Below are 22,580 nucleotides of genomic sequence, written 5' to 3'. Positions count from 1 at the left end.
AAATAATATAGATAAGGGATCATGTGCTGAGTAATTACATCAAAAAGCACAATTAAGTTTTTTTAGTCCAAATTAAACTGAATCTTTTAAAAAAAGTAGTTTTCTGGCATTTTTCGTTGGGATTAAAAAAAATCTGTTTCAGACTTGCTGGCATTAATTACAGTGGCCCTTTTAGGGAAAGATGCTCTCCAGCCTCCAAGTTAGGGGTGTGTGTTCTGTTATCTGTTACCAAAGTATAAGTGTTGTACTCTTGATATGTATATAAATGCTAACTATCAACAGAGAAATAGAATTAGTGGATTTGTGTGGAGGATATCTTTAAATTTTTTTTATTATTATTATGGTTATAATGGCTAAACTGAAGCAGGATATAGCACTTCTTTCTTATCTCTAGTGTATTCTCAGTGTAATTAGGAACCAGATAAGGAATTTTTCAGCAGGGGAAGTTCTTAACTTCCTGGTACTAGCTAGCTTTTGTAGCTGTGTTGTGTTTTTTTTTTTTTTTTGGTTGCTATTCTGTAATGTCACACAATAATAAAGAGGAAGTTCATGAGCAGTTTTGTATCTGTTAGACTGCGCAGTTTATGGAGTCCTAGGTAGATTACTGCTTTCTAAAATATGTATATGTTTACACTCTGGGTTATTTTAGATTGAGCCAGAATGTTGTAAAGCAAATCTTCTACCATGGTGTTTTTTGCCTGAGCCGTTGCAGGAAGTTGTAAGCATTTAGATTGCCTGCTCTAACTTTTGGGAAGTGGCTTTTGCTGTGGAGGATACGGGGTCACCAGAGTTCTGTGGAGAACAGTAACACTGGAGTTGAAGGGCAGCACTTTTCCCATCTGTGTCTCACTGCACCTACCTCAAACCATATGTTTTCGCGTGATGTATTCGCATCTTCCACAAAGGTCATGTTCCAGTTGCTCTTGTAGCCCACACCTACTTTGCTTTCATGCTCAGGTAACACTGAAGAATATGTTCACAGGAACTCCATGCAAGAGAACTACAAATTCTGTGGTCCCTCCAGAGCCTGTTTCATTTGAGCAAAGCAACAAGAGGAAACATGATTCCACCATCCAGTTGTCCCTCTGCTTGGTGGCATTTTATCTTCCTCCCATCTCACTCTACCTCTAAATGTCCTAATCCCACAGGTCTAAGTTTCCTCCACTTCCTCAGGAATTCCACTTTATAAATACAGACCCTCATTTCAAGATGAATGCTTTGCCTATTCCTCTTCCCTTGCCTGCAACACACGTTCCAGGGTAAAAAGACTTAGTCTTTGATAACTCTTCAGCAGACATGTTCAAAGAAGTTGCTTCTGAATGGAGGTGTAGGAGATAAGTAGGAAGCCTTTATTTATATCCTTTAGTTTTAATCCTAATGGCTTAGACCATGTTAGATTTTAAACTGTCCCAGGTTTCTCATCTTGGGGAGGTCTGATGGAAATGCTGTTTTGACTTTTTGGGGGGGTTGTCCTTTTGTTCCTTTTTGTATTGCTCCTACAGATCAGAACATAACAGCCTTTTGTTCTTGAATGAGTGTGACCTGGCTGAACTCAGTGCTGTTACTGGTTTTACCTTTTTTCCTTGCTTCTGTAATAGGAACGCTTGGTCTCCTACATTTCCTTTAAAATTATTTATTGGAGCATTGGGGGGCAACAATTTTACAATAAAAAGAAGAAGAGGCAGTTTGTAATATGTAGCGTAGTATTTCTATTGCTGGTATGTGTATAGACAGTTATAATCACAAATGTAGATAAAACTCTAAAGCGTTGTCTCCTTAAATGAAGGCTTAGCTAGATTTTTATTTTGCTTCCATTTCAAATGCTTGTCTGAGTAGATGTGGGCAAATAGGTAATATAAGCAGCCTTACGTTTCTCTTACAGAATTAGTGAAAGCGTGTCCATTTTTGACATAGTTCATATTTCTTTGACAAACAAAACAAGATCTGAAGAGGACAGATCTTTAGCAACTTTGTGGGAACTAACGGTGTGAGTGTAGGTTATGAAATAGTTAAGCCATGCCACTTCACAAGGGCATTGCTTATTTACAAAAATAGGGAACACTGAACAGACCTCCACTTCACTGCAGAGTGCTGATAATACCTTTAGTTCACACAACCACTTTTTTGTGTTTCCTCTCTACACAAGACATGATGACACTGATAATTGTGGTGGGGATGATAACATGATTCTTAAATAGGGAGAGTGAGAACCAAGATAAAATGAAGTTTAATATTTAATCTCTGGAGGCTACCGCGTCACCGAGCTCAACTTTCCCACAAACACACCTGCTGTTAAGTGGTGGGTTTGCCTTCAATGACATTTGTTTCAACCACAGTCCCCTAATGATTATTGAGCCCAGAGTTCTAAAATACTCAAATGATCTTAATGGGTGAGGGGAAGAAAAGGTCCTCTTAAACAGGTATTGGTGGAGCATGAAGGGAAATTATTGCTTAAAGCAGAGAGAGTTAAAGACTTGAAATGCTTGTGTACTATAGCAGTTTCACACAGCAAGGCTCTAGCTAGTTTTGACCAATATGTAATGTGTGTGGGTGTATTGTGGGTCTGTTTAGCAGCTATGCAAGCATGCGTTTGCCTCCAAAGTAAGATGACTAGTAGGCACTTTACTCCAATTTTGTCACTATAACATCTAAAATAGATTTTTAATTTAATATAGAGATAGATATCTGTATTTGTGATACACTGTGGTATCTAGGGATGGAAAAATGAGATTCTTTTCTCTCCTCACTTACATGATGGGAATGGGAGGCTAACGAATACCCAACAGTCACTCCTCTTATTGTCTGCTGGACTGTCCTGATATATATGTTAGCATAAGTAAGTTTTAAGTGTGAAAGTTGCATAGCCATGCACTGGTGTGTGGGCTTGACTTTGTGAGGAGCTGAGGCATCTGATTCCTCTCTGCAGTCAGCTTTGCATCAATTCTAGGCTTTTTTGTTGATATTGCCCATCCCTCCCCACCCTCTGCTGGACTTGCTCATTTTCCAGAAAGACAAAATATGAAAACTTATCTAAAGGATCTGAGAAGCATCCAGAAAATTGCCCATCCTTGTAAGTAACTGGAGCTAGAGTAGTGGCTAATGTGCATTTAATGTGACAGCTCATGGTCTATTTTCAGAAACTGACTTAAAATCTACTGGGTGGAAGGTGATTGATTTCATTATTGCTATTTTGATAAATTGTTAGGAAGCAATGTGAAACTGCAGTTCTCAAATTTTGCCACCAAATACAGCCTGAAGTTGAAATGCGGTTTGCCCTTTAAAAGGCATTCAGCTGACAGGCTTTGAAAAGGCAGGTAGTGTTGAAGACAATCCCAGCATCAGAGCTCCTTTCACGTGCTGCCAGTCCGTAGCTGTCTGTAAATGTCTTCTAGTAAAACATGCATGCAGGTAAGACCAAAGTGACATCTTGGAGGCATAATTCTTTACTTTCCTTCTCTTAATTGTTTCATCATTTAGTTTACAGTATTTTCTCACTTTGGGTTCTGAACTGCTGCAACATTAGAAGTCTTTTGCGACCAACATATCCCAGTCAAAGTTCAAGCTTTGTGTTGGCAGGTATGCTTAAGTCATTGTAAGTGCAGCAAAAGAAAAGCTTTTATTATGGAGTTAAGATTGGAATCCACCTCTTTGACAAAACTCATATCCTATAGAGGTGTTGACAGGCAGAAGGAAGTAGGGGAGCTTTTACCCGTTTAACATTTTCAATAAACTTAACTATTTTCCGTATTATGTTGATGTCTAAGCACTATTTTCAGAGCTATACCACAGGATGTTGCCTGTCATGTTTGTTTGTCATGTTCGCTAACCTTGCTCAAGTAGGATGCTATTATATGAAGATGACAGAGAGCACAGTAGGCATTTCCATAAGCTATGTTCTTCTGATCATGTAATACCACGATGATTCACCTTCTACAATATTTACTTTCCCTCTGTTATTTGTTTTTCACATGCCATCCCACTGTTGTCACTGTTTGACTGACTATCCTGTTTGGTGTTCTCGGTGAGATATATTAAATAGCTTGTTATTGGCTGTCAGTAAAACATTACTTTAAAAGTACCGATACTCATGCTAAGTCAAAGTCTTTCTAAACCTTTCATTAAAAACAGTTCTGCTGTCTCTCATTCTTGTCTATCACATTTCCTGAAAAGCCTCTTTTGACAACTGCCCAGTAGCCTTTACTAAGATTTTTGCTGTGTATGGGAAGATCCTGCAACTAGAGCTGGCCCTGTGGGAAATGGGCAGGTCAAAATATAGAATTCAGTACCATCAATCATGTATTTTCTGAGCCCACAGTGATGGTGTTCAAATGAGTAGTTAGTTGTTCCCCCCCCCCATAATTTGCATAGTTTCTGCTTCACTATGATGGGAACTAAATCAATCAATTCTGAGGAAACATCTTCACTTTCAGAGGACTTTCAAGAGAACACAGTACTGACAGTACCTGTACTTTGAGAGGACAACCATTCCTAAAAGTATATTATAATTAAAAATGTCAACTGTTCCCCTGAAATAATGATTTTTTTATTCTATCATATAAAATCCTCTTTCATCAGACATAACTTCTTTTAGCTATTAGTTTAACTTCCAAGGGAAATGAGAGGAGGGCAGAATCTTCTGCTAATTATCTACATGGCATTGATACTTGGAGACTTCATTTTAAATCTGTTGTCCCCCGTTACCCCTCACCTTCAATTGTGTGTATATACATTGAAAGAAGAGTTGATTGTCTGAAAAGGTAAACCAAGTGAAAGAAAGGTAATATCAATAAAAGAATCTAGAATTTCTAATTCCCATGTAGCAGCTAACCATATAGCTTGTCTTCTGCTGCTTTTTAGTCTCTACTACTAGTATTGAAAGCGTTTCATTTTTTTTTTAAAGGTGGCCCTGAACCCTACATTGAAATATTTGAACAACCCAGGCAAAGGGGAATGCGTTTCAGATACAAATGTGAGGGAAGATCGGCAGGCAGCATTCCAGGAGAACACAGTACAGAAAACAATAAGACATTCCCTTCCATACAGGTAATACTACTTTTATCCAGAATTATCATTGATTGCATTAACATTGTACTGTAGCTATGTGTTTGACTTGGTGCAATAAATAAAGAGAATGTTCCTCATTTCATGTTCTGCTGGTCATTAAAGATTTTGTTCCAAATTTACCAGAACAGGAGAAGATGTACAGGTAGGTAACAAAGCACCAGTATAGAGGGAGCTCAGAGTACTGTTACTCAGTGTTGGAGAATCATTTGTTACTAGCTTTTTCTGTATGTATGCTTGTTCTGGTTTCCTAGTTATGTGGTTTGAGTTTGGTTTAACTATTTGGACTGTAATGTGAATTTTGGGAGGGCTTTGAAGGAGGTTGTCTGTGTACAGAATTTGAAAAGGCCAGTCTAACTGCTGGTGCAGCATGAAAGAAGACGCTCTGCAGAAAGACATAAAGTAAGAAAGTGACTTGCAGCCAGTGATTCAGTGGTTAGGTTCTTCAAAAGAAACTACCATGAAGTATATGAAGTCAGAAGGGGATACAGAATTTAAAAAGGAGCTGAGAAAGGGAAATTATGTGGTCAGAGCACCTGCAGGTGAAGAAGAGCTAGGTGGTTGCATTGTGGAAAGGCTGGGAAATCCAGAATGAAGGGATTTAGGCTAGTCCTGGCAGCTGTGATCAAAACAGAGACAGAGGTATGGAAAGTGGAGATGGAATGGAATTGTTTTGGAGATGTTGTAAAGGAAACAATAGCAAGATTGGCAGTTAACTTTAATATGTGGGACAAAGGAATATGTCTGGGAAATCCTAGATGGGTAGGGTAAGATAGAAGAATTTCTGGTTTGTTATTTGAAGTTTTAAGGTGATAGTTTTTCCTTTATCCCTTACAATCTGGAGAAAATCTTTGAGAGTTGAGATTAGAACAGAAAGTTCAAGTATAAATGGAAGTCATCAGTGCTTGCAATCTTGAAGTATATTATGGTCCCCAGGAATGGAAGCTGCGCATCTGTGTGTCTGCAGTGTGCGCGAGTATGAAAAGAATGGAGCTAAAGATGGAGTCTTTGGAATTACAGCAGAGAAAGAGATACAGAGGAGGTGAAGTCTGAAAGATAGGGGATATTCTAAGCTGAGGCATAAAAGCCTCAGCCTTCTCCTTGAAAAGGGGGAGAGTTTGAAAATAATGGTATTGACAATGGTGTGCTGAGCAGCAGACTGAGCTTTTACTACACAGAGCAATCAGGCTGCTGCGGAAGCTGGTCTAACCCTGAAGCCAGAATTGCTAAAGGAACAAGCAAATAAGAAAGTGACCCCTTTACTAGCATAGTGCCAGAGCTGGTTAAGGAATACAGGAAACTAAGGAAATCTTGCTCGATTGTTCTTTCAGCGTTCTACCAATTGAAGAAGAAACTACGTAGGCTGCTGGAAAGAGTAAATGCTTTCACAGACCCTCAGCCTGAAGCAGTAGGTCCTTGGGCAGTATGAGCATGTGATCCCTTTTAGCCTGGACTGTGCTGCACATGAAGGTCAGCCAGAACCTGAAGGGAAGATGGGTTTTCATAGGTGACTGACAAATCCTGGCATAGTTTGTTCTTTAATACAGGTGACCATTGATGACAAAGCTGATTGTTACTGATAGGAGGTAATTTCTAGGTGAATTCCTGCGTCCCTGAAGACTGTAGGAGCTTTAGTGCTGATGAGCTGCTAGGGGAGTCCCCTCCAGAGATGGAAACATCAATGAGGATGAGAACAGAGAGGCCAGGAAGAGATTAAATTTTGTGGTGCAGTTGAGATGAAGATCATCAAGGAGGAACTGGAGAATCAAAGCAGCTAAACCAGGCTTCAAGTTCAAGGGACTGGGAGTGAAATGAGGGAGAAATGATGTAATATTTGAAGAAGCTGAAAGAGAAATGGGAGAGTTTTATTTTAAGGGTAAAAAGAAACAGTGGCCTATATGAAGGTCAAGAAAGAAGCCAAATTAGAGACTGCAGAAGCTAACAGATGCTGGAAGCTAGAAGTGGACAGGTTAAGTCCAAGATTGAGGTATTGGTTGAAAACATTATGGTGAATCCTTAGAGGTTTAGGAGGAGGAAAGAAAGGCCTGAAGGAGAGGAACAGTTAGTTATAGGGCAGGGGAAGTGGAGGAGGAGCGCTCACCTCTGCATGAATGTGTGCCTAAACATCTTATATTTGCTTTCAAGTTGTCATGCTTCAACCAATTTAGCCAAACTCTGTTTTTAGATTCACCCACACAACCCTTGCTGACTTCACTGGTAGCTGTTAGCATGAGGGCAGACTTGTATGCACCTGAGATGTGCGTGTGGAATTAGGCCCATGACAGCTGTGAAGGCTCTATTTAGTGCCCCTCTTCTTGATTATTCATCTGAGAATTAAGCGAATAGACTTCATAGGAGCTAATGTCACACTGTCATTGTTATCCTAAGATCCTCATTCACTACTTAGTGTATAGGTAATTATCCCTGAGGCTCTAAAGAGTTTTTCCCTAAGATCTTTGAACCTAGTCATGTCCTTCAGTAAGCATTTGTGTGTGGTCACCTGGGTAGAATTTTACATCTTTACATCTTTCATTATAAGGCAAGATACGATAATGAAATATGGCCTGTCATGTTTCGTCTTAGAGCATTATGAAGCATTTTACTGTCAGGTCTAAGCTTCTATAGCCTAGGTATTACCTCTGGCCTTTTGCCCAGGGATGAATTCAATTCATACAAGAGCCCTGATGATGTAGTGAAGTAATGGATCTCCATTCTCAAAACAAGAAAGAAAAAAAAACTCCCTAGAGACTTTAAGGCTTCCTTCCCATTCTCACAGTGTGGTAGTATAAGTGAACTCAGTGAGCTGAATGTCAAATACTGGTTTGTTTCACAGTGATCGGTGAAAGTTTTCATTGCAAATCACCCGGTAATGTTGCCAAAGAAGCTGGTCAAGTACGTTGGTTTAGTTTTTCAAATAGATGATGAATACTTTTTGAAAACTTTCACTTTTCAGATATTTTGCCAAATGCTTGTTTTCAGTGTAAAGTGAACTGAACTGAAACGGAATGAACAAAACTTATGAATTTTCACAGTTAGGGTCCTAACTTTTCTTTTACAAGGCAATAATGCAATTTTCTTTGTTGTAAAATGATGGTGGTGTTTTGTCCGTGAAGTATTTTGGAACAAACTCTGTTTTCTTTTAAATGTGGGGACTTAACTCAATCTGGTATCTAAAATCTAGAAAATCTCTCACTTATTTGTAGATTCTGAACTATTTTGGAAAAGTCAAAATAAGGACTACACTGGTAACAAAGAATGAACCCTACAAGCCGCACCCTCATGATCTGGTTGGCAAAGACTGCAGAGATGGTTACTATGAAGCAGAGTTTGGGCCAGAACGGCGAGTCCTGTCGTAAGTAATGATGTTGCTTGGGAATTAGATTAATTATGCAAATGATATGCTGATCTTGTCATTTAAACTTCTGACCAGATTAAGAGGACAATTAGTATGCCATCTCTGCTGAATTTTACTAATCCATCTCAGAGAGAGGGCAGCTTTTTTCTTTGAAGCATATCCTTTCTTTTTAATACTTCACACGCTCATCTTTTGTCCTATTCTTTTCCTAGTCCATTTTCTTTGCTTTGTTTGTTCCCCCATTATCTGTTTCCCTTTCCTTTCTCCCACTGCCTTACTTTTCTGGTCTTGTTCAGTAGCACTTCTTACTCTTGAACGTGACTGTCTCTCCCACATTGAGTATGCAAAAACGATAAGTAATAGAATGGGTAATGACAATATTAGAATTAGTGCTTCATGGTGATAAGACATTTAGGGAAGTTCGCATCTTCCACAGAAATTGTGTTTGGACTTTATGGAGGCTCTGGTAAACAAAATTTGTACTGACTGAATGTCACGTCTTTTAGAAGATTGTGGTTGTGACAGTAAGATCTAGAAATGTAATAGTAGGTTGTCACTGTTTTCTTGCTTTGGGGTGTTTGGTTTGTTTTTGCTTTGTTTTTTGAGTAAAAATGTAGATTCTGCTGAAGCCCATAAAATCCACAAGTATGGTTATCGTATTAAAAGATTCTAGTAGACTCTTTAGCTTTTCTTCATTATGAAGTAGGTCTTATTTTGCAGAGATGATTGTAACAGCTTTTTCAAATACCTTGGCATTGCTTGCTTAGCATGCATATTAAAGCAAGGTTTCTCAAGCTAGCTATCCACACTCAGTATTCACCTGTGAAAATCCTGCCCTTGATGTATTGAAAGATGCATAGGGTTGACTGTCATCCTTATAGATTTGATAGCTAGGACTCGTAGTGCAGTGATCAAGAGGAAATCATAAGATATAAAACTACATATGGCCAAGACTTGTATATTGTGCAACTCTGTAGAGCAAGCATGCCTGGGAAGGATTTACTTGTGGAGACAGTGAGAAAAATTCGGGCTTTGTATAAGATCTAATTCTGAGTACTATTCAGAAGGATGTTAGGAATATCTAAATTACAACTAGATGTGATAACATTTCTTACAAGTCTACCAATGTCCTATGAGGTAAAGTAAGGACGAAGAGAACTGTGAAAAATGTAAACTTCGATTATTTCCTTAGAAGGGAATTTAGAATTGACAAGCTGTTGTTGTGATATAGCATGTTTGGAAGTAGGTTATTGCTTTGGGGTAAATGTAACTGAGCTGAAGAAGAAGAAAACTGGGAAGAAAATATGGTAAATATTTCAGGGTGTAGATTTGTAGCTCTTATGTACTGCTTTTAAGCCTGATGTGATTCTGTTGCTGTTAGTGAAACTACTCCATATTTATGTGGGTTTAGTCAGCAGAACACTATTAAAGGAGAGAGCCGAAGACGGTCTGTTTGATGATGATTGCCTGATGATGAAATAAACACTTCTAATAGTGAAGACATTTTTTAAACACACAGCCCGGGCTCAACTGATCATGAATGTGCAGCAAATGTATTCAGTAGCACATAACATGTTGATTGTACTGTCTTTTGCTGTTACAGATGCAAACAATTTTATTAGCTTATTGTTTCTAGCTGTGTTCACAATATTCACCTAATCCTTATTGATATTGTATATAAAAGGATTAGTAAATGTAATTCCTCTGATTCCCCCCCCCACACATACTGTAATAAATCTCTAGAAAGGTAGAGCTCTCCCTTCAGGCACTTACCTCCCATTTTGATTGTTTTTTAACTCATCCTCACTGGCCTCTGCAAATACATCTTACATCATCTAAAAGGCAGCTGCGGCTATCTTGAAACTGTTGAGACCTGTTGCTTCCCTCTGACCATCCATTCACCAGCTTCCCCTTTGTCTTCTCAAATCAAGCTTCCTCACCCAAGGTCAAAGGATGTCTGCAGTTTTAGCCCATTCCACTTCCTGCTCTCATCTCTGTGGCTTCTGATCTGAAGAAAAAAAGCCTGATTCTTAACCCCTTTTCTGGTTATGTATTACATTTACTATCAGTGTCTTCCTGCACCCAGCAAGTTTTCCTCTTGGTCTTCTGGTGCACAAGGCAAGCCTCGTGCAAGTGTCTTGTCTTGAATCTAGAATTAGCTACAGGTTGTAATGCCAAAGAGCATTAGGATGCTCTGCATATATTTGCAAATTTTGATCTCATCTGCGTTCTGTGCGTGCATAAAATTAAATCCTGTTCTTTGACATAATGTTGTTTCTCCGTTTCATCCAAAGCACTTCTGGTTGTTTGCTATATTCATGAATTCTTCTCAGTATCAGTGGGTTGTAAGTCTGTGTGTTTCTTACAAAATGGTAACTGGGCTACTTTTCCTTCACTGAGAATGCAAAACTGTGAGCTTCAGTTGAGCTTGACATCTAAGATCCTGATGGGAAGAAGCTCTGAACACTCTTTGAAATATTCCCAGCATTGAGTACACTCATATTTTTTAACAAATCACTGGTTGCTTTAAGATGAAAGAACAGTATGATGCATAATTGGATCTGGATGTTTAAAGTCGTTTTCCTTTTTGTGGCTGGTGACTCAGTCTTCACATCCTTCTCTTGGAATCCATGTTAAAGAAAAACCTCACGTAATACCAGTGAGCAGGAGATGTCCTCTCTTGGTAGTGGTTCTGGCTGCCTGCTGATGCTGAGCATCCCAAACTGAGCAAAAATCCCAATTTTTGGCAGAAGTGGAATTACTAGCTGCAGATTTGGGGTTGGTCTGAGTAATTACTGTGCTTTCTACTTGTTTAAAATTCCCCATGCAGCTTCAGTTGAAGGAAATGTTCTGCCTGTTGTATAATGATGTGTATACTGCTACCTAGATTTGATCAGCTGTTGCTTGACCACGGGGCCCCCTGCGGCCAAAACATCAAGGCAAAAGTATGAACATTGGTGCTCAAGTGACTGCCTAGGTACTAAGGTTTTTACTTCCTAGTTCACTGTCTCTCTACACGGATGATATCATAGGGCTTTTGGGGGGGGGGGGTAAGTCTCTCTCTTTTTTTTTTTCCTCTCTTCCTACTTCTCCCTCTCTCTTCTCGTTATCTTGCTTACTTCCTCTCAGCCAAGGTTGATACGAAACCCCACAGGGTTGCTGAGGTTCTTGCCAGTTTCTTCTCTGATTCGGCCCTCTATTTAGTGATAATTAAATAGACACTTTCACTGTGACAGTGCATGCTTGAGTTAGAGTGTGCTTAAAAGTCTGCTCTGGCTCTATGAGAGGCTTGGTACTCAGTGGCTGAAAGATGCAGAGTAGTGGCTGGCAGTTCTTGCATAGCTAGCTAAACCTTTTGTTCAAGACTAATTCTTCCTATGTACGTGGGCACCCGTTCAATGTGTGCTGAGGTCAAGGCCTAAAGAAGTAGTGCCTACAAGATAATATAGAAGTGGGATCGCTCACCAACGTACAGTACTAATCGTGAATGTCAGTAGGCACAGTATAAAGCCAGAGTGCTGAATTAGGACTTACTACTGCATTTTATCTTCTTCTAGATCCCTGTGTAAAGTTGAAAGGGAAGCGCATGCATTCCTTTTGTGAAGAAAGGTTTTGGGGAGTGAAGCCTGCGATGGCAGAGGATTTGGGACCCTCTGAATGGAGCGCATAGGGTGGCAGATGGAGCGTACTGGGTGGCAGTTAGGGAACTCCTGTGAACTAGGATGGTCTTGTTCAGGGCAGGGAAACACAGGACTCCTCTTGAGAGTTGTGGCAGGAACAAAGAATGCCTTCAGGTGGATTAAAGCGTTTTTTCGGCATAGCTAAGCAAAGATATTCTGTGGGGTTTCAAAGGAAGGGAAGTTGCCAGTACTTCTGAAGCAGGATCAGCAGAGCCTGCTGGCAGAAGCTATCTTCTGAGCTTTTTGTAACATCGTGAACACAGATTTCTTTACTTCCTGCTTCACATCCACTCAGCTTTGATGATGTCATGGTTTTTCCATGTGGGAAAGAGTCACCTCGCATGGGACTCCCCCCACCTCCTGTGCCGGGGTGACCTGTACTTGTATGCAAATAAGGAAGGGCTGCAGCTCTTCAGAACTTTTCCATAACTAGATGAGACTTCAAAAGCTGTTTTTACTTGTTTTAAAAATCTTTAAAATACTGTTTGAGATATTTACATTCCCTGATTAAAAAAAATGTAGGGCAGATCCTTAGCTAATGCAAATTAGCAGTTTTATTAATATCCAAAGAAATTTGTCACTTTAGCTGAAACTATGGTCCTGAATATTTTAAGTTTACTTATTTTAATCACTGTAGTATTACTGTAGAGTAACAATTTTTAATATAGAAATGTATGTTTCTCTTTAGCATTTTACTTCAGTATTTTTCAGTTCTGTCTCTGCTCTCATTTTAGGAAAGTAATGTTCCTGCTTTTCAGATCTTTTACACCCTTCTCAAAATAAGCGTTTTCCCTTTTCTTGTTGTTTGTTTGTTTCTTATACCATCTCTTACCAGAGTATCTTTTAACAGCAAATAATTAATTTAGATTTTCTATACTGGGGTTTTTATTAGTTACTGAAGTCCTGCCATATGTGCTTCAGTTTTCAGAATTTGGGCATTCAGTGTGTGAAGAAGAGAGACCTGAAGGAATCCATTTCTTTACGAATCTCAAAGAAGATCAATCCTTTTAATGGTGAGTAGCACTTAGCTGGTTGTTTGAAAGGCAAGTTCATTTTGCAAGATGGTGAGGTTTGGTTTTTTTTCCTGTCCTGCCTTTGCTTTTGTGATGGAGCCGTGTTCTTATTTATTTATTTACTTTGAGAAATACCTTTCCTGTTCTGTGTCCCTCCTAGTCTTTCCTCACCCTTATCACATGGTGAATCTATTCAGATAGTTGTCTCTCTTCCCCCCCCCCAGTAGCAATGTAAGCCAACTGCATCATCTTGGCCAGATAGCATGGGCAAGGCCATCATACAAATAATACAGGTGAAAAGCTATCAGGAGAACCCTTCCCTGGGAACTTTTCCAAGTGTCTCAGGAATGAGGTTCTCTAATGTGATTAGTGTAATTCCATAGCAATTTAAACCAATATAAATCTAGCTTGCCACAGTGCCGTTCCTTCTTTTGGCCTGACACTGGTGCTCATGTGATCCCTCAGCGAGCCAGTTCAGGGAGCTGAGCCCATTGACAGCCTTCCTGAAGCTGCTCCTTGATTGATTTTTACAGCACAGGAGCTGGTATGGGCCATCAGGAAGTCCACAGCAGTATTTATCTCAGGCAAGCTATGCTGCTGTAGAACCACACCCATAGGGACCTACCCCACAGGCTGCAGTTTCACAGGGCAGCTGATCTGATCTAATTGTGGGCTGCTCCAGAAAGAGTGGTCTTGCTCTTCCCTCCATCCCTAGCCACGCACTTCCACCACTTCTGTCACAACAGATCTAAAGATCATGTGGCTGTATGGTGAGTGGACTCAACAAGTTGCTCCAATGGAAAACTAACTTGCAAAAAAAAAAAAAAAAAGGAGAGAGAGAGTAGTTTTCCCTCGGATCAGCCTGCTGAACCCATTCATCCCACAGCTGCATGACTGCTAAGTTCAATGCACAGAAGAGGTGGGGAACCCACAGCAAGGAGCAGGTCTGACTGGAGCAGGACCAACGTTTTCTGCACTCAGGCACAACTAGGGGGATTTAGATGGAAAGCATAAGTATACCCTCAAACTATTAACTCTTTGTAACTCTTTCACCACTTTACTGGCAGACTTGTCATGTGCTAGTGCGGCAAGGAGGAGTTAATGATTTTGAAAAGCAGTTCTGTTTAGTAAATGTAATGTTAATACTGCTTCTAGTTGCTTCTTTCCAGTTTTGTTTCCTTTTCAATTGCTATCTGGAAAAGAATTGTGTTTAAGCAATTTCTACTTGTAGTAGCTGCTGCTATTCTTGCTCCTGGTCATCCTGTAGAGAAAGGTAGGTTTGATGTCAGAATCCATTATGCAGAAGTGGAGTCGTCTTCATGGTCATGCTTTGTAAAGTAGGTTAGAGAATGAAATAACTTAATTTACACATTTCAACTTCCCCGTGTTCTTCTACTCCATATTCTTCAGCTGACAGCAGGAACATCTTGTACTTGTTTGTCGTTAGTCTTGTAGCTACAAGAATTTTAGGTTTTATATCGCTAATTACTTTATATAAAGGAGTTTCAAAATTAAAATATGTATCTGTTGGGGAGGGGGAGGAGAAGCAGACACATCCCAGACCCTTTAACTTTCTCATGTTGAAGATAATGCACACAGCAACACAGTTGCTAAATAGACAACCTATTGCAAGCGTAGTACCGTTGTCACTTACTGACACCTTGAACTTCTACAAATCAAGAAAGCTGAAATATTTATAAAACCTGTGAGCCCACAGTTTTTGACTATGTATTAAAAAAAAAAAGTCATTTAGGCTTCCAGTAAATTTATACTGTTACTTCAAAATTATATTGCTCTGATGTTGACTTTCTTTTTAATAATTTTTCTTAATCGTAGAAGTTAAATGTAGATTGGAAGCTATGGAAGCTTCTGTACTTGCCTGATTTCAAGCTCTAATAGTGTCTCTGAAATGTTATTGTGAATGCAGTTACATGTTTGATTAAGTGTTGTCAGAGCTTGGAAACTTTTCAAATATTTTATTTTATACCCATAGAAGTCTTGCAAAATTCAGGTGAGGCCTTCATTAGAGAGTTGAGAGCTGGATTTCTGGCCTGCTTGAAAATATATACTCTTTTTCTTTTTCTTTTTTTTTTTGTCCTGAGTTGGGACAAAAAGGTACATATTTAACTTTTTCCATAATGAAAGATGTTTTAGGTTATTTTCTGAAAAAAATGCAGTGATACTTGGTTAGTTTAACTAAAATATTTGTTCTTGAGTCACATCAATCCTAGACCTCATTCTGTCATAGTAGCTCACTCTGTCATTTGTCTGCATGGGCCAGCATCTGTTGATTCGTTTCTATCGCAATGTGCTCTGCTGTACCCTCACTGCAGCATGTAACATGTTATAGCGAAGACTGTTTAAGTATCATGGGAGGTTAGACTTCTTCCAAAGACCTTAACCTGTAGAAGAGAACCGTGACATAAAATAATTATAATATTCAGAAGGTGGCCAGTTAGTTGCAGCTGAATATGTTTGGCCTAAATGTCTCATGTTGATTTGGCCAGAGCAAATTCTGGTAAGTCAACCCAAACAAAATGTTTTAATTTTATTTTTCCCCAGAAAGTTAAAAAAAAAAAAAAAAAAAAAAAAAGTTGACAGTTATATTGGGGGAGATGGAGGGGAGAGAGTTTTAGCTATATTTTCCCAATGAAGTTAATCTGCTAGCTCTTGCAATAAACAAATAAAAAATGTAATACAGCCAGATACATTTCAGTCTTACTTTCTTAATTTTAGAACAGCTGTTCAGAGTCAGGCTGATGGTCCATCTAAATAATATCCTAGTTCTGATAATATATGCATACAATAGAAACTGTTTTTTACATGAGTTTACAGTGCTCTAACGCAATTAAACTGGTTTAAACCAAGTGCTTTACTTGTTTTACCTTGACTCAGCCAGTTCCACCTTGATTTCAGACATGAAAGAAGCACTCCCCTGTTCAGCCCTCTTGGCTTTCTTTACTTTACTCCATAAATAAAAATAGAGTTGACACTTCCTCTTGCCATTGTTGTGCAGTAAAAGAATATTATAAAATCCTTTTTCCAGGTTATTTCACCAAAGAACCTTTAGCGGTCACCTAGTCACTTCTATTTGTCATGCTGCTGAGTATGAGAGAGTAAGGACATGTTTACCTAAAAACGTTTGACATTCTTGGCGAGGCTGGCACATAACTCCAAATTCACTAATCACTTTTGGGCAATTAGAGGTTGTGCTCGGTAGCATCCGGTCGGATCCTGGCCTCCTTTCTGCCAATCCAGTAGCAGAAGAGACCATATAGCACTGCCCTGCCCCAGGCAATGCACGGTACGACACCCTCCCCTAGGCAGGGGGTGTGATGAGAAGGGACCCCAGTACTCATCGCTCGCTGGCAATCCCCAGCCTGTGTATTTGCCTTTGGGCGCTTGTTCACATGTCTGCATGAAGCAGAGCCGCCCTGAGACTGGTTTCCAGCTGCTCCAGGACAGTCCCACGCTAAGCAGAACCCAGAGAGGCTTAGGGTCAAGGCCTAATAAAACAGGATTAGTGGCAGAAATATTTTTATGTGTATTCAGTTGATCAAAAGAAAGTTTCATTAGCAGTAGTCACTATAATGTTTGCTGCTTGATTTTAAAGTTCTGTGTATGGATTTTTTTATTTTTTTTTAAGTCAGAAGGCTATCACTACATTCTCCAAAATTACAGAGGCTGTATTGTATCCATCCTGCATTGCGCTTTACTTATGTGTATTTTTCAGAAAGTAATCCAACTTTTTTCTTTAGGGAAATTTCATAGAGTTAAGTGTATCCTCCAAGTTGGTCACAAATTAGAGTTACTCATTTCTCATATGAACATCAAGTTCCGAAGAACTGCTAATATTTTTTCAGCTGTGTGGAAGATGCTTTAATGAACAGTTGAATTTTCATGAAGCTGAAAACTAGCCCTCAGACTGTGTTTTTTTCCATCTCCGGAAGAGAAAAGGACGGGGGCAAACAATCCCTGTCCTGAGTCCCCATTTTGGGCAGAGGTTCAATATTGACCCTATTGACAGGTACAAGCATCTACAGCCTGTCAACAGATGTGTTATTTGTCGTGTCAGTAAAGACTGAAGTAATAGCAAGATGTAGGTTTACAAAGTTGCTTTCCAATCTTCCGTGTGTAAATGGGCTGTCGTGTTTCAGGGGAGCGCAGGCATCACGGGCAGCTGCGGTGGCAGAGGGAGAAGTGAGCCCTCGTGCAAATTCTCTGGTAGTCCATCACCCCTCCCCTATACCGTCCAGCATGTGGTATGGACACGCCGAATAAGGGTCGTAATTGGCAGCAGTGGGGACTTGCTCAGGAAAGATAATGTTGTTCAAGATAATGTTCTCCTGTGCTCTTACCTATGTTCTTGAAGCAATTAATATCTGCCTTAGACCTCCTGAATGATAACAAGAAGGTATTTGCAGATCATACTCTGTGTCTAGCTGGAGCCTTCTGTATTGAAGTCATTCTGAAAGTACATCTGTAAGGCGGTTTCACTTTAAATTCCCTATTATTAGCTGGCAGTATTTATCCATTGTTAAACTCGGCCTTTAAACATACTTTCTGTACAAATTGTATGTATTCGCTGTTATGTAAGTCAGATTATCTGTTCTGAGATTGCTTCTCCTTAGTTAGCTTAGTTTGAGAGAGAATTGTTGTTTCTGCACTGTCACTGGATGTGTTCGTGACACTCGGTGCTTACAAGGCTTCAGCACGTGTCTCTTCGTGCTTTAATAAGCTGAATGATTCTAGAAATCTCTCTCAGCAAAGTGGGAAAACTCGTCTCATCCCTGAGCACACCAAGGGAATTGTGTGAGTTTATGCTGCACCTTGCAGAGTGGCAGCCTAATGAGTGACAAGGGCTCCATGGCGTGATGATGATACAAATAGTGCAGCATCGAAGGAGCAAAGTTACTCCTCCAGTGGAGCTTGTCTATGTCTGCTTTCTAGGGTGTTTGTTTTCTTTAGTAGTCGTTGAGTTGTGCCATATCCTTTTCTTCCCATGTGCTGTCTGATGTACTGCCAACCCAAACTAAAAGAACAACCAGTCTTGACTTAAGAGCTTTTGTGGATGGGTGTGACTTGAAGTAGAGACAACAATCGAATTAATAATAACTCAAGTTAATTATCAGTGAGGAAGAACCCTGAACGTCTTCTGTAAATTTAGGGGAAAACTACATAGCACAGTCTTACGGAGGGCTAACCTTTTTCTAGTCAAATGGATGACAACATGAAAACCCTATTTGACTTGGCCTAGAGAGAGAAACCCAGAGAGCAAATTCCAGGCAACTGATCGAGAGGGTACGAATAGGCTTTCCCTGGAGCCTGACAAATACCTAAGGCTCCTGTTCTTTTTGTAATTGCTCTAGCTAATAAGCATTTAATTAATTTTTAGGTCCTCCCATGCACTCCGTCAGTAATGCAGCTCCATTTACCTCCCCAGTCTTTCATTTGTTCTGTTTCCCCTTTCCACCCACGAGCAGCTGACCCCACATTCACTGTGCGCTCGTCACAGTCTCCACAACACCCCTGCACGCCTCCGCCTCGTCATGCTCTCGGGCTCGTCCCCACACAAGTCACACCAGCTTCCTGCCCACGCGCACCGTCACCCTCTCCGCAGCTTCCCTTGCCGGCCCCTGCGCGGCTGCACTCGTAAGACCCTCTGCTCTGACGCCACTCGCCCACACCAGCCGTGCTCGCCAGGATCGCCCGCCGCCACCCCCCTGCCGCACTGGAGCGCGTGCTGCATAGGGGGATTTAGTGGGTCACTGATTTAGCTGTGAATAAGCAAAATGTTCTGAATCAAAAGAAGAGTCCAGGAAAGAGTCGAGGGGTTTGGAAGGTTTGAAAGTGAAAAGCATCAAGAATCCTCTGTAGTGGACGTTCCAGATGTTTAAAGAAACTTAAAACTTGTTGTCCTTAAATTAAAACAAATATGTAAGCCCCGTCATTCTTGAGCTGAAAATGGTGGTAAGTGAGAGCAGTCGGCTTTTGAAGAGGTGCAGGGCAAACCCACCTGAGGAGAGCTGAATCTCCCCATCATAACATTACTTTAGCTTTTACCTTTGGAAGTCCCTTCATTCTTTTATTCCTCATGCATATGCTTTTTGCTGTTTGTGCTGAAATTTGTATATTAACCTAAAGGACAGCCCCTTTTCAAGTTGTTTAAAACTGAAAAAGAAAATTACCAGGCAGAAACATAAAAAAAGGAAATGCTGACTTTTTTTTTTTCTGCTATAAACAGAAACAGATAAGCTAAATCTTAGAAATGTACAGGGGCTGGTGGATATATTTGGTTCCAGTTGGGTTTTGGGGTTTTTTTTGTTTTTTTTTTTTTTTTTTTAGATTGGACCTAAAACAGGAAGAGAACCTGGGTTCAGGGAAACATTGTCTAGATGGAACAAGGACTAAATTTCAAGATTTCAAATTTCTATTCCCAGTTCTCCCCTTGGCTTTTGTGTCAGGCCAGGTCATTCACCTTCCTTGGGCTTATTTCTTCTGTAAAACAAGGATGATACTGCTTCCTTATGCTGGATGTATAGAGATTTATAGAGCATAGGTTAGCATCTGCCTTTCAGAGTCATTCGCACTAATCAATATCCCCCTCCATTTTTGCTTTTTGAAATTATTGGATGTTATTAACTGCCTATTCTGTTTCTAGGTATATGCAAAGCTTTCTTTTCTGCAGAACTGATTGAAACTTTTCTCTTCATGGATCACAGAGGTGCAAACCAGGCATGAATTTATCCGGAGGAAAAAATACAGTGTTGCCACAATCCTTCCCCTCCCCCTGATGGCAGCTTCTCCCTCTCAGCAAGTGCTAGTAGATGGTGTTGCGCACCTAGATGCAGCCGAACAGCCCAGCCCCTCGTGCCGTACGGTTTATCCAGTTACTTAACCCTAGCTACAAGGAGAGAGCATAACACTGCTTGTGACAGTAAGGGACAAATAGTAGACTAGGACTACTCTTTCTTTTGTACCAGTATGATTGTAGTTCATTTAGAAACGGCGAGTGTAGCGTTAAACGAGCTGGCAAGGTCATTTTCAGCAGCATAAAGAGTGCAACTGCTAGAGACACCAGTCAGACGCTCACGCTATTAACCTGCGCTGCGTTAGTCGCCTGGTGCAGCTCTTCCTAAGGCGAGCTGGTGTGTAGCTACACAAGCTACTGTCGCAACGGTGGCTGCAGCCCAGGTGTAGCCTGGGCGCCCTGGGAGGGCAGTGTGAATTGCATCCGAAGCGTCCTCCTGGGCACGGCTGAGTGGGACCTGGGGCTTGCGCCCCGTTTCCCTGATCAGCTCAACCTGGCGTAAATCAGTGCTGCCGCTGGAAGAGGCAGTCCTTCCTTTTGCTGCGACCGTCCGTTTCCACCTTTTCCCTTGTACCAGGGCTAGTGTTTGCAGGAACAGATCCCCTGAAAACAGACCTTTTCTCTTTTTCTTCTGTCAAGTTAGTTCTGAGCCCGACCAGTTCCTTCATCTGATTCACTCCCTGAGGGCTAGTCCCAGCAGAAGGGTGGCGCTGGAAACGAAGGTTGGGTAGAGGCGGGAGGAAGGGAAGTGCTGCCCTTTTACAGCACAACTTCTGGTATAGCCTGGGTTAAACTGGCTATGGATATCAGGGCAGAGGCGCGATATCTTTGTGCTCCAGATCGTCTGAGGAGCAAAGCACCTGAGGCAAACCACCTCTGTGTCATGAAACTCGGCTCCCAGCATATCCCTCAATTAATAAACACTGCATAAGGAAAAAGGCAGAATGCAGCTCACTGTGATTATTAGTGCTGTGTGTTCCTGAGCGGTCCGCTCAGTGAAGTGCTGATTTTTTTGTTTGCAGGAGGTCATTTTCTTTGTTTGATAGCTAGAGACTGTGTTGCTCATACGCCCCCTCAGCCGCTGTTTGAGAAGTGAAGGTCACAAGATGTCCCTTTGTAGGGTAAATTAGTGTTCTCAGCATAGCCCTCTCTGCATGTGTCACACTACATCATTTGCCCTGGAAGTTTCCGTGCGAGTTAAGTTTAGATGCTAACGTACCTCCAACTCCACCCACTCCAGAAGTTTCTGACATCATTACTTTAGAAGTTGGGTGCAGGGGTGTATGTGAGGAATCTGCTATTTAATCAGGTATCGTGTTATCAGTCAAAAAACAAACACTTCTTCCTTTTTCTTCAGTGTTCAAAATAAACACTCACTTTCCCTGTAAATCATCTTATGAGTAAACTTCAAAATCTTTAATCCCCCAATAATTTCAGCAGGTAAATGAGCTCTTAGTAGTCTTCCTGGACGCTTAAGACTATTGTTAAAATAATTTAAGAAATTAAATATCAATGAACACTAACAAACAGGAGGCCTGATATTATCAGCATCTTTAATTTTGTGCCAGAATTGGGAATTGCGTTTTGGTGAATTGGATCCAGAAAGTGTTCAGTTTTTACAGGAGCAAGTACAAGAAGTTCTCTGAGATCTCTTATTCAGTAGAAACCCCATTGCGCGTCTTTGGATTTCAGTGGCATAGGTGCCTCAGACAGGCACAACCCAAACCAAGAGCTTGTGTCAGTTGGGCTGCTCAGATTACCCAGCTCAGGTTGGGGAGGCGTCAAGGAGTTAGCTTGGGTGGGGTGTTTTTGTGCCTCGTTGGGACTGTATCAGTCTTCCCATGATAGTAGATACAGAAGTAGAGAAGTATTTCAAAGGTAATTATTTTTTAAGCTGAGGAATCAGCATTTATTTTAGAAGAGTTGTAAATAGATTTATAAAGATAGAATTTACTAGTTATTGCAGCCCCTTTCTGGTTCAACAGCTAATACTTCTCAAGTCCAATTGCAAATACCGATACAGTTTTTTAAGTCCTATTGACAGAATCTTGGTGAGTCGGTTATTTTTCTTTTATGATTGCTCTAGTTGTGTTTTTATGGGTTTTTTTGGCACAGTGCCCCCATAGTTATTCGAGAGTTTTAATTCTTTTAAATATTATTTTCATTTTCTATGCTTTTGAGTTGCTAAGGGTTACTTTTAAAAGCTCTCCTCTCACCTAGCAAAAGAGCTATACTTATAAACATTCCTTAATATACTCCTGTTTGCAGAGATAACTACAGAAAATGAATCCCTGCCAGATTAAGGTTAGATTTTTATTAGCCTGGGCCATCATAGGAACTTTGTTGCAGCATTTACCTAGATTATTATTTGGATTCCTGCTCTTCAAGTTGGATTCGTGTGAAGGCAGTAAGGTGTGGTACCACACAGCAAGAAGTAAAAAAAGGAAGTTGAACTCTTGCCAAGAGCATAGTACTTCTTCCTTTTATTAATGTGTTGTGTATAAGCCTTTTTTACTGTATCTGTTCTGAACACACTCCATTGTGCAATCCTTACTTCACGTGTGTAATGTCACAGACTTCAGCGGAGCTGCTTGTCTGAGCTTTGCACAGGGAGATGCTGTGTATATTGTTCTTCTTCATTCCTTTCTGTTCCCAAAATC

At 40.5% G+C, this 22,580-nt stretch overlaps 1 protein-coding gene across 1 annotated transcript in view; it reads left to right on the top strand.

Annotated features, from left to right (window-relative positions):
* The window catches only part of REL (REL proto-oncogene, NF-kB subunit), a 37,987-nt gene that overhangs the window by 764 nt on the left and 14,643 nt on the right, over positions 1–22,580 (top strand). Inside the window, exons 2-4 of the mRNA XM_067292729.1 lie at positions 4,901–5,043; positions 8,265–8,413; positions 13,018–13,109. Coding sequence (XP_067148830.1) covers positions 4,901–5,043; positions 8,265–8,413; positions 13,018–13,109 — 384 coding nt within the window. The remainder of the gene's footprint in view (positions 1–4,900; positions 5,044–8,264; positions 8,414–13,017; positions 13,110–22,580) is intronic.

The sequence above is a fragment of the Apteryx mantelli genome, chromosome 3 (genome assembly GCF_036417845.1).
Source record: "Apteryx mantelli isolate bAptMan1 chromosome 3, bAptMan1.hap1, whole genome shotgun sequence".
Lineage (NCBI taxonomy): Eukaryota > Metazoa > Chordata > Aves > Apterygiformes > Apterygidae > Apteryx > Apteryx mantelli.
The sequence above is the reverse complement of the archived record's forward strand: the minus strand, read 5'-3'. Positions and strand labels throughout refer to the sequence as shown.